The sequence below is a fragment of the Thermobia domestica genome, chromosome 13, assembly GCF_964235325.1.
Source record: "Thermobia domestica chromosome 13, izTheDome1.hap1.1, whole genome shotgun sequence".
NCBI lineage: Eukaryota > Metazoa > Arthropoda > Insecta > Zygentoma > Lepismatidae > Thermobia > Thermobia domestica.
In genome coordinates this window covers 155,760,621-155,777,985 of record NC_137466.1, presented here as the reverse complement: position 1 = coordinate 155,777,985, position 17,365 = coordinate 155,760,621, and the positions used below count along the sequence as shown (strand labels likewise).

The 17,365-nt window shown below is 34.6% G+C and overlaps 1 protein-coding gene across 2 annotated transcripts in view; it reads right to left on the bottom strand.

The window, feature by feature from the left end:
• Positions 1–17,365, bottom strand: part of Gcn5 (Gcn5 acetyltransferase) — a 158,942-nt gene that overhangs the window by 9,084 nt on the left and 132,493 nt on the right. For both annotated transcript variants that reach the window (XM_081736712.1, XM_081736713.1), the window contains exons 12-14: positions 16,301–16,521; positions 7,309–7,469; positions 1,474–1,698 (exon numbers count right to left, since the gene is read on the bottom strand). In XM_081736712.1, coding sequence (XP_081592838.1) covers positions 1,474–1,698; positions 7,309–7,469; positions 16,301–16,521 — 607 coding nt within the window. The remainder of the gene's footprint in view (positions 1–1,473; positions 1,699–7,308; positions 7,470–16,300; positions 16,522–17,365) is intronic.

Sequence of the window (17,365 nt, the reverse complement as noted above, 5' to 3'; positions counted from 1 at the left end):
TTAACTATTCCTTAGTAATTTGAAGAATTTGATTTTAAGACCAATTTATTCAGAAGTCAATGGCAAAAGAAGCTTACATCACAGAAATACAACCTTTGGCCATAACATAACGATACAAAAATCTCCCCAAAACAATACCTGAAGGCAAACCCGCAACGCTTCCAAATCCTAAATGACATGTTTGAAAATTAAACTTAGAAGAATTGTCTTATATATTCACGATGCGACTATAAACTTCCAGTATTTTATGTAAAATTAAATTAATTTTTTTTTTAAAGATTTAGTTTACAACTTAAGATTGTAAACATAACACAGAAGTGCTCTAACAGCAAAGGAATGAAGGACTCTGCGATCTCACTAAAATGATTTTGAGACAAGGGATATTTACTGTCTGAATAAAAATATTAGGATATCATAAATTCCATCACTGGAGCAGCGACGCACCTAGGCTAGTTGTCGCCCGAGGCAAGAACTCGCCTTAGCGCTCCCCACCGACCAACCAAACCAAAACACTGCCCCAAATATTTGCCAAATTTTGAGCCCTCCCAATCCGGCACAAGCCCCGTTCGCCGCCCAGTTACGTCACTGCAATGGAGGAGAATATAGTGAAATGAATGATGTACTGCAACTTCATGATGTTGCTGATGAAAGTACATATATGGGGCGTTCTGCATAGTAAGGGTGAACTCAACAGAGCCTTGTTACCTGAAAATGCATTCTGAACGATCATAATAACCGTCTGTTTATTTTGAAATTATATTTTCTATGGGAAAGAGGAACGACTTCCACAAACTACACATATAGGACGAGAATGGCTGTCAAAGAGCAGTTTGGTGTTATTATCCGAACATCTCAAATATAATTTCCAAGCGCTCAACTTGCACGTAACTTCCGTTAAATTCGCCCTTATTACGAGCTCCTCCGTGGCTAAGCGGTTAGCGTACGCGCCTTTGGCGTGGGAGACCCGGGTTCGATTCCCGGTGGGAGCTCATGTGGTTCGGATTCCACGTTAATCAGTAGGTCCACGTCTCATATAGCCTCGCTGCCGAAAGGGACGCTAAACTAAACTCAACTCAACTCAACTCGCCCTTATTACCCGGAACGCCGCATATGTTCTATCAACTAAATCATATTTATATTTTAACTATTAGAAGAAAAGCAGATGCAGAATCAAACCTGTAATAGCCCATAATTGCATATTTTTATTTATTTACTATTTTAAGCTTTTTAATTGTATACCGTTTCCATGCAACAACCGTTCTTCGAGATGTTTTAATGAAACAACGTTTACTATGAAAATAGAGAAAAGCTTACTAAATGTTCGATTTCCAATAATTGATCATTATACTTTCAACATCTAGTCTTGCTACAGTACTTGCTGATGGAAGCATCAATTACTGGATATTGTGTCTTTATACTTGAACAATTATCACAAATATTCATTAGTCTTTACCAATTACAATTTATACTTACTTGATTCAACACATTCTTCAAAATTCCGTGTAAAACATCTGGATCTGATGCTTCTTCAGTATTTCTTGTTACCCGAGTAGTGCGTGCTGGTGGACGCCATCCTGTTTCTCGTATTCCTGGTATACTTTCGATAGGAATGGATCTAACTCCTTCTCTGAAGCAAGTTAGTCCAGGATGAATTTTCTGTACCTCATTTTGTCGCATTTCAATCAACTTCTTTAATATCTGTAAAACAGACAAAACAATATTTTATTTTGATTCCCGTAGTCTTTCAGTTCCTATTAACAAAATTTATTTTCCAGTTTCTATTATCCTCTATTACTGAATGTCTTTTGTGTTACATTCAATATAAAAGACTATATATTTATTTATTCGAATTCACGAACATATGCTAGCATATAACACTCATAAGCTAAATATAAGAGCAAATTCCAAAATTCATGCATAATTATTCATAAATTTAGTTTACTTGATATATATAATGAATTGCAGAACCACACTTACATAGACACAAACCTATAGACCCTTTTGCTAAAGAAGCAGAGAAAGAACAAGTAGCAGGGTCAGGTGTATACCACGTGAAGAAATTTGGCTTGTATTTTCTTGACTAATATTGAAACCGGAAGTGGTGGTACATTTATACTACCTCCGATCGTAGTAGCAAGATGAGAGTGGAGATGGAATATATCCTTGGGACGCTCAACTGATTGCAGAAAACTGCTTTTGCTACCAATTACCGTTTTTACTCTATAGCAATGAATGTTTAAACCGTAGATGGTTGATTTCTCACTACTGCTTTCAATATACGGTACAGAGGGAAGATGGTATCTTCTTCTGGAACACTAATTGATTCCCAGGAAAAAACGGTTCTTGCTATCTCTTATCGCTTTTGGTGTATGTCAATCAATATTGAAACATAGAGTTGTTGCAGGTTTCTATCATCAGACTTTAGTATTAACATCTGGAGATTGATATACACATTAACCCTACCAACAATATACAATACTGACACATCAAGAGCCGCCACCCTCTGTACATCAAACGTTCCTTATCTTATGCCTTCACTTTTCGGGTAGCCTTCTGTTTCACATCTTCCCTTAACTAATATCTGAAGATCCTCTCGACAGCACTCTCCAATTAGGGATACTACGTAATCTTATCAATAGACAATTCAATGGCACAAAAAACTACCGAAATAAAAGACTCCAAACTATAAAAATCCTTTATTCCGTACATCCTTACTCAATATCATCACAGTCTCCATTCCATACAGAAAATATGGAAAATATTTCTATAGTACACATCCATATTCACAAACATTGATTATCCCATACTCAAAAACTCAACCTGAAACGAAAATGTATTTCTGACTCACCCTCAACGTATTTCCGTAGTCTTCCAACCTTTATATTTTCAATTACAGGAATTGTTTTCTTGAAAGAAGCGTTCCTTCTCGCAGAAACAACAAAAAGCCAGATAACTTAAACCCATGCAAAAATTGTTATATTAAATACCAGTTTAATGGGGGGGGGGGGGGGGGAGTCACACAAACCGAACGAGAGGCATTTATTGAAATCAGAAGTATCTTTGATATCTATTTATGTATAAATGGGTCAAAGTGCACTCAAATAATTCGTATCTTTATTCACTTTTCGTACTGATACGCCAATTAAGTCGTTGTACTTCTTTAACTTTGACTAATAAAAGTCGTAGTGAACTAACTTGGACTAAATTAGTTCTTCTGTACTATGTAGTATTTTGAAGTTGTCCATATGTAAAGCTGTATAATGGTTTCACTTGTTCAACTATTTATCTTTTTGTCCTTCTGAAATGACTCTTGACAATTATATTAACAAGTATGTAAAGATCAGTATAACGTATTTTATCAGGAGTCCTTCGTGAGTGAGTCGGCAGACGTATCGCAGTTGTGGCCAATTAGTCCCGGTTTCGAGTCCAAATGAAGGACAATTTCCCTCGGATGTAAGCCGAGAAGAGGTTGGATTCCGCTTTAAGCGTTATGTGATCCCTTCCAACATAACCCGCTTGTTGCATAATAACACCAAGGCGAAACAAACTTATTTCTGTCCATATGTAATATAAATACATAGAGTAAATTATATAAACCAAAAAAACCTGGTTAAAAAAAAAAGGGTTTAAACCAAAAAAGCCTGGTTTTTTGTTTTTTTTTTCAATAAAAATCATGGTTTTTGCCAACCCTGCTTCTTACACTTTAAGAAATTCCTATCCGGTAAAAATTTTGATAGTGATGAATAAGTGCAGACGTCTGTTATACACTGGTTCCACTCCCAGGAGGCTGACTGTTACAGCATCAAAGTACAAAAGTTTATCCCATGTTGTGAGCAGTGTCTGAATTTCAGTACCGAATATGTTGAAAAGTAGTGTGACGTGTCTCGCATCCAACGGACAATTTTGATCCCGGATGGGTAAGAATTTATTCCTGTATTCTAACCTCGTCCACAATCCCTCAGACTCATACCTAGGCTCAATCAAATGCGTAAAAAGAAAGATAGACCAAAGCATAATGCTGACCACATCGTCTCTTAAATGTACTGTGGTCTGCAGTGGAATAAACCTGTTAAGTTGAGTACATCTTTTAAACACTACATGAACTAGCATCTTGTATAAACTGACATCTTCTCTGGCAGCAAAGGTAGACATTTTGAAAAAGGTTCTCCTATATTTTATTCTATATGTACGTATTATTGTACTTCTATCCTACAAACAATGGTCACATGAAATAAATAAATAAATAACTAAAATTTCATAATTATATTATCTCAATTCATTCAAAGGGTATTTATCGCAGAAATTCTATCACGAGAGTCATGAATGTTTTGGTTAGTTAAATCTCGCATGTATTATGATTTTAATTTTAATCAATCTGCACACTACCAACAAAACAGTCAATTAACACTAAAACTAGTACGTAATGCCCTGGCTGTTTCACGCGCAATCTCTCTGCGCTTGAATATTCTTATTTTAGTATTTTTTTATTTTAATTTATTATGTTTCTGATTTCATGTCGAAATATTATTTTACTGTATTTATGATTTCATTTCTAAATGTATGTTACATTGAAATCAATTATCGAAGTAATCTAATAATGTTCGATAATCTGTAATGAAATGAAATATTACTAACCTTGTATCCGTAAAAGAGTTAATCTTTATATAATTATTTCAGTACCTCTGCTATTTTCTTCAGTAACTTCTTGAACTGCTACGCTGAAAATATTGTGGATTCTCTCATCTTAAGACTATCCCAAACGAGGACAACTTCATTACTTAGAAAACAAATTACGAAATAACAGAAATTTGTGAAGCTTCTTTTGTAAATAATTTTGTAAGTAACGAATTTACATTAACTTGAGTAGTGCACTCACTATGAACGAAGACAATCATTAAATATTAGAAAAAAACAGTTAAGCCAATCACAATGCACCTCATCATCATCTTGAAAAATTAAGACTTAACATTAATGTTGCACTGAGTTTATGTGTGTTAGGACGCCGCATGTGCCTCTTAGGGGCGAATCCTGGGCAAAGATACTTTGACCTGTAGAGTGGTCCTCACTCTGAAGATCCCGGTCTACAGAAAAGATCCAAGCATACCTACGATAGCAGTGTGCAACGGCGAAAACTAGTAGAGTATCGGCAGAAAAGAGCATTTCTAACTGGAGAAAGGCAACGGGAAACCACCACCGTATCTTTCCCAAGAACAAGCAGCATGTGAATGGTGCTTTTAAAACTGAATTATCTCAAATGGATAGAGCAATAAATTCAGAATCTCATATTGGAAAACCAGTCAGTTTCACCGATCTTGTGGGCAGTAAGAAGTCACTTATAATTAGATTTACAAGAGTTTTACTGTAGGGAATTTTATTCTCCATACTTGTGACTGTGAGTAATAATTAAACTTCTTATCCTTGCAGAAATCTGATATGTTGATGAAACAAACGACAATCGAACTCTGTGCCACATTTAGTTTTAAACCATTTCCACAAGTAGAGGTGAACAGTTTAATCGGTAGGATAGGAACGTAGGGAGTTAGGTATTTAAAAAAAAACCCTAGGCATTAGCCAAAACAAGAGAAAGAGTTGTTAATGTGATTAGAAACAGTTGTTGTTGATTTTAGACCTACTGAAGATGAATTAGTTGTTGAGTTGTATACTGAAGTTAGTGGAGATTACTTATAGAGCGGAATTAGTTATACTTGAGTTAGCAGAAAAGAGAAATGATTGATAAAGCTGAATTAAGACGTTGTGAAAAAATTGTAAGTGTAATTGTTGTAAAAGTGGCAAGAATTGGCAGAAAGTTATAAACATATAGAGGCATTGGTAGTTCGTATGCTGTGAGTGATAAATGTTGTAGAAATATCTCTGGAAATAATAAAATAGTTAAAACCTACACTAACGGTTTTGCGAATAAGGGAACTTAACCTAAATAAAAGATTTAAATACTTTTTTTTTTTTTTTTACCAAAGTTTAATACCTCATTAGCATGTACATCAGTTTCTTAAAACTAAATGTGGCTCGGAGTTGGATCGTCGATTGTTTCAACAACACATCAGAGATTTCTGTAAAAAGAAGAAATATTATTATCTGTTATTATACCAAGTATGGAGAATAAAATTCCCTGTACTAAAAACACTTGTCAATCTACGATAATATAACAAATTTTCTACACACACCTTAACTAAGGTCACAAATTCAGTGGAATATTAATGTTAATCTTAATTTTCAAGACGACGAAGACGAGACGCATTGTGATTGGATTAGTTTTTTTCCCCCTAGTGTTTAGTGATTGCCTTCGTTCAGTGAGTGTACTAATCAATTTATATATAATCGTTCCACTTTTAAATTCCAGAAAATATATACAAGTGCTTCATAAACTTCTGTTATTTCGTAATTTGTTTTCAAAGTAATGACGTTGTCCTCTTTTGGAATAGTCCTAAGATGATTGGATTTAGCGTAGCAATTGAAGAAGTTATTGAAAACAGTAGCAGAGACTACTGAAATAATTTAAGATTAACTTTTTTTTTTTTTTTTTTTTTTTTTTTTTTTGGGTATACAAGGTTTAACAGTACTTTACTTACAAATACGTATCCTATAGCGTCTGTTAGCAAATAATCTGTTATCGACACTTCACATGTATATGAAACACACACACAAAGAAAATACCTACGCAAATATGTTTCCAGCGTTGCCAATAAACGATATACAACAATGAAATATAATTAATGCAAAATACTGAATTAATAAGATGTATGTATGAACTGCTACTTAATAGGCATGCTGAAGCAAGAATTAATTGTATATAGTATATTTTTTTAGCGTCGTCAGATGTAGCTGCATGATTTTTACCGTTCTTAATGTGTACTGGTTTGGACTGCGTGTAAATTATTTACTAATCATACTGACTTGAGATTGCATGTTTGTTTGAAAAAGAATGAAGGAACTTTGATAAAGTTATATAAGAAGTATGAATCACATTATAGCTGTTCTTTTCATATTATTTTTATATTACGCACAGTAAGTAGTACTACTATCTTCCCAAGTCTGTGGTGGAAATAAATCCTGTCCACAAAGAAATGTTCATTGGTCCGACTGTGCCTAGTCTTGTGCGACAATTTCCTGATTTAATATCTACATAATTTACTAAATCCACCTTCTTAGGTAAAGTCAAGAGAAGAAAAAGAAGTGAAATAGTTCGATAATACAACTAAAAATAAAACATATTAGAGAGCTGATACATTTAATAACATGTCATTTACGTTTCTTGCGAACTTAATGTAACAAGAAAAATAGCAAACTTACTTCTTTTTGTTTCCTCACAACTGCTGTGAATTCTGTGTACACAATGCGAGGATTCAATTCGCAATGCATAAGAGTTGCCCCTTCATAATCCTTTATATATCCTGAGTACACTGGCTTAGATAGCTTGATATCTTTGCTAAAGCCTTGTTTCTTGAAGTATCCTTAAAAAAAGTGAAAAAGACTTTTTATTCATACGGATTTAATTATCATCAATATTATACTAATATTCTAGGACAATATAACTCGAAGGCAAGTAAACATTATTTGCTAACAGAAATACATTTCAGGAAAAAGAAATATTTCGAAGAGATTCGATCTGTGAATTCCCAATTTCCGATCTATTGCTAAGGAAGATGAATTCTCTTAAAACTATGTTGGATTAAATATAAAGTTTTATATAAATATTGTAATTTTGTAAATATTTTGTTTCAAATATACAGTGATGCACGGAGAAATTTATACTTTTGAACATGTATCGGTTATATGAGAATTAACGGAAGTCGGTGTATTGATAAAACTTTTTTTTTTAAATGTATATTTCTTCCCGCAACACAAGCACTAATCCCAAAATGGCTGCATCCCGAACGTGCAGCAGCTGAAAAGCACGAATTACTACGAAGCCTTTCTCAAAAGTATGTTCCACCACACTACAATCACTTCGATTTCATTTTTGGAGTTTGCAAAAGATAATTCATCACCCCCTTCTCCAGCTTAGAGACATGTGTGAACTCAAAGACAACATCGTGCATATGTAGAAAACCTCAGTGCGGATGTGCTAAAGCGAATGTGGAATGAACTAGATATACTCTTGATATATCAATGATTCATTAATATAGATGCCAAAAAGCAAAACTGTTTCTCTCGAAGGTCAAGCTCTAAAGGTTATCCAGCCCCTACCATAAATCCTTCTTTGTAACCAGCTTTCACCGTTGCCGTTGCACCTGAGAAGAACTAAGCTTATCCTCGGTATGACCAATGCCATTACAATTATCTCAACAGTATCATACAGCTTTTGTTATTTCTAGCATCCGTAGTTTTTACACTAATAATACTAGGCGCTCGTGAAACGAAGATGGCGAGGTGCTTATGATAGATTCAAACCCCATTAAAACCATAGTACGAGGTATGAGTGTAGTTTTAAAGAAATCACATTTTCAAAAATGAAATACGGTAAAATGACATATAGTTACATCAATTAAATTTTCCTCATTCTTACTTCTTGAGTTCAATTAACTTTTCTCAAACGTGTTTCAAGGGCGTCATTTAGGGGGGCAGGAGGGGGCAACCCCCCAAGAGTTTGAGATCGACTGTCTACTATAGCACGGCCAACAAGAAATGGTCTCTGACGTTTCTTACCACATGCGGTGGGCCATTGCAGCCCCTACTTTGATACCAGTGTTACCAACCACGATCACTCTGTCTTATACCATTAATTAAATTGCCACTACAGTTGCACCGAAAAAAACCTTGACACGCGAGTAGTGGCAATGTCACTGCGAGCTGTCAGAGACGTTCTCTTACTGGACGCACTATAATATACTAATACAAATCGTGAAAATCTTATGTCGGTGGTGCTCCTGCCTCCCTTAGGTGAAGTCTGAAATGATGCCCCTGACGTGTTTCTCGACTGATCCTCCAACAGAAAAGAGAAGAAAAAACTGCCTCCCGGCGTCGGTTGAAGATCATTCACCTCCGTCGCCTCTGCCACCGTGATCTATCAGACAATAAAGGCATCATACTTGACAGAGCTGTAATAGACATTGATAACAGAGAATCTAGCCTGGGATTAACATATGTTGCGATAAGTAGATGCAAAACATTATCCGGCATCATGTTCAACCCAATGTTCACTGAACTCCGATGGAAAAAAAATCACTTACATGCACTTCTACAGCGTCGGAAATATGAAGAGAGTTTAGGATTTTTAAACCCTGATATCCAACTGATAGATATGAGTTCTGCTGCAAACATCGAGATAAACACCCTCGAAACCAAGAAAAATACAGACAGAACATGCACTACAACCCGTAAAAATGCTAAACTAATTGAGGAAAATACAAACAAGAAGTTCTATCTAAAAAATGGGTATTAGTAATGAATATAACGCCGAAACACATAAATTAGTACAAGATTTCTACTCTTATCTAGAAAAAGCTGGCATCCGCACAACACGCCGGACAACTGCTCAATACAATTCAATCCTCGCAAGAATTACATCTGCCAGAGAATTCAACTTTTATGATGACGTAAGAGAGCTCCTTCAACTTCAGATTTTACCTTTCCTGGTTCCAACGCGGGACGTGTCAACTTCTGTGATCGACATTTATTTTTATATATTGAGCGGATACATAAACGATAACCGCTATTCGAATAATTGGCCGGCCGTTTTCACTTTACTCTAATATTTATTCTGTCTTCGACGAAGTTTTACTGATGAAACTGTACAATGTTTCGACATTCGAGTACGGTGCCATACATCAATAATGTGATGAAAGGATGCTCCATTCACAGTTGATCTTCTCCCCTTACCGATGATGGGCACTTTTATTTAGGTTTTTGGGATCAACGACATGATAGAGTTGGAGTAATCGACTCTTATGATATAGAAGATAACACACGCATCGAAAGATTGAAGCAACTAATTCACAAATTGTATCACAGAGTACCTGTTCCTCAACTCAGTGAACTCTTATGCAAACAATAGATGGCAATATAACGCAATAGATTGTGGATATATTGTTTCCTTTTCGCAATTTTTAGCTACTGGTCGCTAAATACCTTCCTCATTAAATGATAACCAGATGTATCAGTATCGTCTCCAAATAATGACACAAATTTGTAGTGATACGATACAACTGTTAGCGCGATGCTTTTATATTCCTTAGTGAATATACATAATATTTACCTTAAAAATCATCCGTTGTCTTTATGTTATTTTAAACCGTTATTAATATTTGGCACTTAACACACACACACAAATATCCTAGAAAAAATATTTTTCCTACTCTTCAATGGTGTTTGTATTTTGTACAGGTAAGTGTGCATCATCTGCTTACACATATCCTTTTCAAGGTCATTGTAACGTATAGGTCTCTTTCTATAGATTTTAGAAAAATTTTCAATAACTTGATTTTTTGACCTTGAGAGTGAACTTAGATGGCTGGTTCGGTTCTTGGATCTCGGTATCGACCTAAGGTAAGTATATACCAAATTTGAGCCCCCTACCTGTTATAGGTAAAAAGTTATCTTGTTTACAGTGAAACGTATTTCAACACATTTGCGAATTTGTATAGCTCGTAACTCGCCATACTAGTGTAATTCAAAGGGATGTACATTTGGGTAGCCACGCTTTGCAGCTAGCCCACATCATTTGACAATATATGAAAGAAATATTTTATTCTATGATGTTTAACTGTAAAACAAACACTATCTTGATACACGAGTAAATCATGTCGGGAACCATGTAAATGTTATCGAGTAAAATAAAGATTCTTTACTCCTGATCCAAGACTGTGTTTTATCCACGAACGACACGAAGGACTAAGCAACACAATTTGAAATCCAAAACTTTCCCACGTCGGAAGCTTTTATTGAGTTAACTGATGTTTGTTGTATTATGTGGCGGTAGGCTAGGGATAACCCGGTTCAAGCTCCCTGGCCCTTAATGCAATATCCTAAATGTTATGTTTTTAGAATTTATAACAAAAAACTTTGATGCTCATGAAAAATAAGGGAAGTATGAACTACTAGATCCATGAATAATCGTCATGGTTCTTGTTGTTTACATGAAGTTCATATATAGCACCAATAATAATTTAATATTTATTACATAAATGTCTGTGGAACATAAACCAAATCTCCAGGTAACAAATTACATGACATAAACAGTATTACCCAAGGCACAATTATGAATAGAAGAAAGGAAGTTCAAACTGAATGCATCTCTGTCTTATTTTCGTCAAACAATAGTTTTATATCAAAATTAACTTAAATTCTTTTATGAATTTCTGAGACTCTTACTGTGCAAATTAAGGAGAAAAATGCTGTGTGAACTAGAGAGCAAATTTTCTATTAACATTTTTAACTCTACTGCCGTCAAAATAAAGTACATAAAACTAAAACTATATAAAACAATAGATAACCTAAACTCGTTGCTCATTCTGTAAGACTATCCAATACTCTTTCAACCATTTACTCCGTGATCTTTTTCACCAGGCTGTCACTCATATGAAGACCAAAACACTTCACAAACATATTTTGCAATGGTTGTAAAATTGAAATATGACCTCTTGATAAAGTGGTTGTATATGTAGAATATTTTTTACAACGATTTCTTAATGAAAAGCTGCAGACTTAACGACTTTCTATACACTCACAATGTGAGAGCCCTATAGGCAATAAAAATGTAGGAGTCTCCCTTAAGTGCTGCCTCTTCTTTTCTTGATCTTACTTAAATACCTAACTTTACACATCTGTGTGTAATGTATTTTTTTCTTCACATCAGATTTACAGTACGCACCAAACTTCCTACAGGAACAGGTACGTGACCTCCCTTTATGAGACTCGGAATGAGATACGTAACACGCGCCTCATATTAACAAATTTAACAATTCCAAACTTGTTTTATTGGAGAAAATAGTATGTTCAAGTTTGTATCACATGCAAGAGTGAATAATATTAGCAGCAGAAATAAAAAAATAACAGCTAGTATACAGATAAACGTCAATATCTTAGACACCATATGCAGGAAAGGGAGTTGCCAAAAAAGCCTTCGGTAATGGAACAATCGGCCTAAATCCATGTCGAATTTCATCATTCTTTTTGACACATAACGTATGCTACATTCAATCAATTACTATAGTGTAATTCTGGTAATGTTTCGAAACATCAAATATTCTAAATAAAATAAAATACCCAATTATTATTTATTCAATAACTTCAATAATGCACAATATTCTATAACTTATTTTGTCGCAATATGTATAATTTATTTTATTGATTCTGTATTTATGGGATCAGACCAATACAACCTTGCATATACTGTTAACCAAATATGCCACGTATTGACACATTACTGCTTGGACATTCGCTATTCTTAAGATCGAAGCTATCGTATCTTTTACCAATGCATATAAACGAAATACATTAAGAGAAATCCGTACATAGCAATTAGAAATAAAAAAGTATTATCCGGAATCACAGTGGTAGGACTATATTCGTTTAGTTCTGCATTTCAGAACGTCGCACAGTTATTCTTGTAAAGAGACTATTATGAGTATTTTCTAATTAAATTATGAATATCTTCAAGCGAGGTGTAGATATTAACAGGTCACGAGAACTTGTTTTCGTATCGCCTATTTTGTTCTAACGACATATTTTATATATGTTCCGTCTATATCATCCATTTTTTTAAAGAAAAAAGAAATGGCAATAAATTTAGAGTTCAGAGCACCAATCTCGTAAAATTACCTTCACAACACAATTTCGAATCAGACATGTTTTCGTAGGGCAAACAGTTAAAAGAACAGATAATAGCTAAATCACACAATTATGAACAGAAATAAGAATTAAAATAAAACACTGCAATACGAAATAGAATACAAACAAAAGAATAACGGAAAACTGTAATAATGGGTCGATTATGGGTCATTAGAGGTGTAAAAATTAAATTATACATGGTTCACAATGACATTCTGATATTGATTTCCCTGACTTTCCATGACAGGGAAATTAAATTTTCCCTGACCTGGGACATCGTGAACACTTTTATTTTATGGTTAGGTTAAAAAAAAATCACCAGCCTCATAACTATTTAACGCTCTGTTTATTTTTCTAATAAAGTATTCGTTTACTTTCTTACCTATTATGCGTCCAACTTCCTGTATTCGGAATACAATAAGATATTAATACCAAACAATAATTATATAGCTCAACATTTTAAATACACTAATAAACGAACTAAGTTGGCCTACTTCTTTGATTATTTACAACTCACAAGTTTAACTTTCCTTCTTCTGTAACATTTCAGTTCTTTTTTTAATTTGTTCTTCTTTCAAAGCTTGAAGTGTTAAAACTTTTGGTGCTCCTCAAGCTTCTTTATTTCTAAAGATAAATACTTTATCAGAGCATTTTATCTTATTCTTTATGAATCTGCATTGGGTCTTTGAGATGTTTTTCATATTTTCTGCTAGTAGCTCTAATGCCTGCTATCATAGCTTGGGTAACGAGAACTTTTAGTATACTTTCGTGAAATCTTATTGCATTTTCCTTGATTTTTTTGTGAAACATAGCAACTTCCCGCACTTTCAGCACATTTTGAAGCATTTCCTTGAATCATTTAATTCCCGTGACTTTCAAAGTCAGTGTGAACCCAATTATAATTAGTGACTTAAGAAATTATTGAGAAGTAACTATTATGATATACTACAACTCACATATATTAACACTTAATAAGTTATATAGCCCCTAACTCTTTAAAACACTTTTTAGAACCCTTACACTAAAAGTGCAAAATGTGTTTATGAAGTGATTTGATCTTCATGTGACAGACTTAATCTAATGATGAAGGAAACAAAGAGGTTGAAACTGTACAGGACGCAATCAATGAAGTATTATATTTATATCTTTAAGAATTAAATTAAAGAAACGTCAATTACTGCCTTTAAAAGCTAACAGAAGAATTTGGTATAACTAACTCACTCACTCTATGGCCTGTGGAACCCGAAGGTTCAATGCCGCGTTCACAAAAGCTCTCCACTGACTTCTATCCTTAGCCAATTGGATCCAGTTTCTACTTTGTATTCCTATCTCTGCGAGATCCATCTTAATATTATCCTCCCATCTGCGCCTACGTCTTCCTAATGGTCGTTTTCCGATTGGTCTTCCAGTCAAGACTTTGAAAGCGTTTCTACTTTGTTCCATCCTAGCTACATGGCCTGCCCACCTAAGCCTCCTAGACTTGATGCTCTAACAATGTTTGGGAAACCGAATAAATTATGAAGTTTCCGCCATTCCCCATTCCCGTTCCTCTTGGGTCCGAATATTCGTCTCAGGATCTTGTTCTCAAATACTTTCAATCTATGTTCTTTCCTCAGAGTAAGCGACCATGTTTCGCAACCATGCAGAACAACAGGCATGATTATCGTTTTATATATTTTAAGCTTTAAATTCCTCGACAGAATTCGCGACGACAAGAGATTTTGAACCGAATAGTAACACGAATTCCCTACTTTTAGTCGACATTTAATTTCTTCGTGAATATGATTTTCGTCTGCTAATACTGATCCTAGATATTTGAAAGTATCCACTTTATCAAAAGTATTATTTAATATTTTAACGTATCCATAATTTGCTGTATTACAGTCCCGACGCACTTCCATGTATTTAGTTTTCTCTGCATTTAGTTCTAAATCCATGTCCCTGCAAGCGTTTAGTAAGATCTCTGCATTTCTTTCTATTGTTCTCCTATCATCCCCCATTAAATTTACATCATCAGCATATGCCATAACCTGGTGAACACCGTTCAACTCTAGGCCCTGGTTGCTATCTTTGATTTTCCTTATAGCGTATTCCAGAACAAAGTTGAATAATAATGTTTCATCTCCTTGTTTCAGGCCATTTTCAACGTGCAAGCTCGCGGACAAAAATTTTCCTACCCGGACTTAACTTTGGAGTTCATTTAAACATATCTTAATTTATTTAATTAGCTTTCTCGGTATTCCAAGTTCTGTAAGAAGGTTGTATAATGTTTCTCTCCTAATCGAGTCGTCATAGGCCTTCCTAAAATAAATAAATAGTTGATGTACCGGGGTATTGTATTTCCATTTCTTTTCGAGTATTTGTCGAATGGTAAATATTTGGTCGACAGTTGATCGATTTCGTCTAAATCCGCACTGATAATCTCCAATAATTTCATCTACGTATGGGGTCAATCTTGCTAATAGAATATTTGAAAAGATTTTATAGGATGTTAACAGAAGAGAAATGCCTCGATAATTATTACAGTCAGTGTTGTCGCCTTTCTTGTGAACTGGAACAATGATTGATTCTTTCCACTCTTGTGGTAATTCTTCCTTGTTCCAGATAAGGAGAATGAGTTTGTGTATCTTGTTCCACAATTTTTCGCCTCCAGCTAAAACTAACTCAGCCGGAATTTCGTCTACACCCGGAGATTTGTGTTTCTTTAATTTCTTTCCAGCGGTTTCTACTTCTATTCGGTTGGGTTCTGGAATATACGGTTCTGCGGTATCTCCTTTTCTCCACGCACATTAATTTTTGGCTGTGTGTTAACCAAATCGTCAAAGAATTTGGTTACTAAAACTAAATGTTAAATAGTCCAATAAGAGCTCATATTTTTTTAACGAACATAAAGATGGAGAAACTAAGTATTTACAAAACAAATTACTCATGTGCCAAAGCAGTACAATGAAAAATATAACGAGATTCAGAGAATATCTAAGGTATATTGGAAAACGAAATAGGTAATTTGAAAACTAGCACAGCATGTAATAGATGAAAATCACTATGTAGCGGAACACGAGAAAATGGAAAGTGGAGATACATAGAGAGCAAAGAATATATGGAAAGCACTTTAATATAAATGCTACAATAATAGAGATAAGATAAAAGACAACATGAGTATGCATTTTTAATGGGTAGAAGGAAATAAGAAAACAGATACAAAATTGTGTCAACGAGTAATACCGAAATGAGAAAACCTGAAAATCAACATGCCCACATTCTATGTATAGGTAACATAAGTAAATTGAATAATAATAATTTAATAATAATAATAATAATAATAATAATAATAATAATAATAATAATAATAATAATAATAATAATAATAATAATAATAATAATAATAATAATAATAAAAATAAAAACAACCAACTCTGGCTCTCAGAGATTGGACGAAATATCTTATAAATACATTATTGTAAAGGAGAATTTAATCTTAATTATTAACAGACAATGACTTTGAGGTTATTACCGATTGCAAATTCGTCTGCAAATGTAAGAAAATGAAGGATGTTATGACGTATATGATAATCCTTTAAATGATTCATAAGATGAGTCCCATATCCTTTCACTTGTTCGTTGGAAGTGACTGCACAAAATACTATTTCAGTAAAACCTTGTGTGAGAAACATCCGGAAGCATATACCGCCAATTGGTCGACCATCTTTGATGAGGGCAAGAGTTTTGTGTTTCCTGAAAATGGAAAATAGAAATAAGCTTATTTTTTATTTTATTTTTTCAACAAGCTGCTTATACTACTGCAATTTGTTACCATACAATTGAAGACTTTGCTTTGAGATGGTATAGAGATAAGAATTGACATATTTGTATCTGAATATTTCAATTAATTTGTAAATGAAAAATTGAAAAGGTAGTTACTCGGAACATAATTAAAAAAGTAACTAGCTTATTATTCTACAGTATAAATATCAACCCTGGTACTAGCGCCCACAGAAACTCATCTGGATAATATAGACAGTGGAGATGGAAATTTTAATACACATGGCGGTACGTAATACGCACAAGCAAATGTAAACACGAGTATGTTCTATCCATAGATTTATTGACTATGGTAGTCCAGTGCACAAGCAGTCATATAGGCCTGTAAACGTGCTGGCCACTGGTCAATGAACATATTATTTCCAATGGAAACGCTGCTACTATGTTCGTTTGAGAGTGGCAAAGACAAGTTTTACGGACGCAATGCCAGAACGTGGCCTGGAGCAGACCTTGAACTCCGAAGGGGATTGGAATGGGAGTTACCAGTTGGCGATCTATCCGGAGTCATAAAATCGGAATGTTCGGGCCATCGGATCGGACATCATCAGAGCCATGTCTGGGTCGACTTTGCATTACGGACCAGGGGTGAGTCCAGCTGGAAAACTCAGTAGGTATTGGGAAAAATGACTAAGGATTTCAACTATGGGTCTGAACATCAGACTAGTAGTTCGCAGCACGCATTTTCCCTTTAGTTTCGTTTTGTGACTCTCCCACCACATCACGCGGTGCACAGTGGTCGAAATAACAAAAAAGCTGG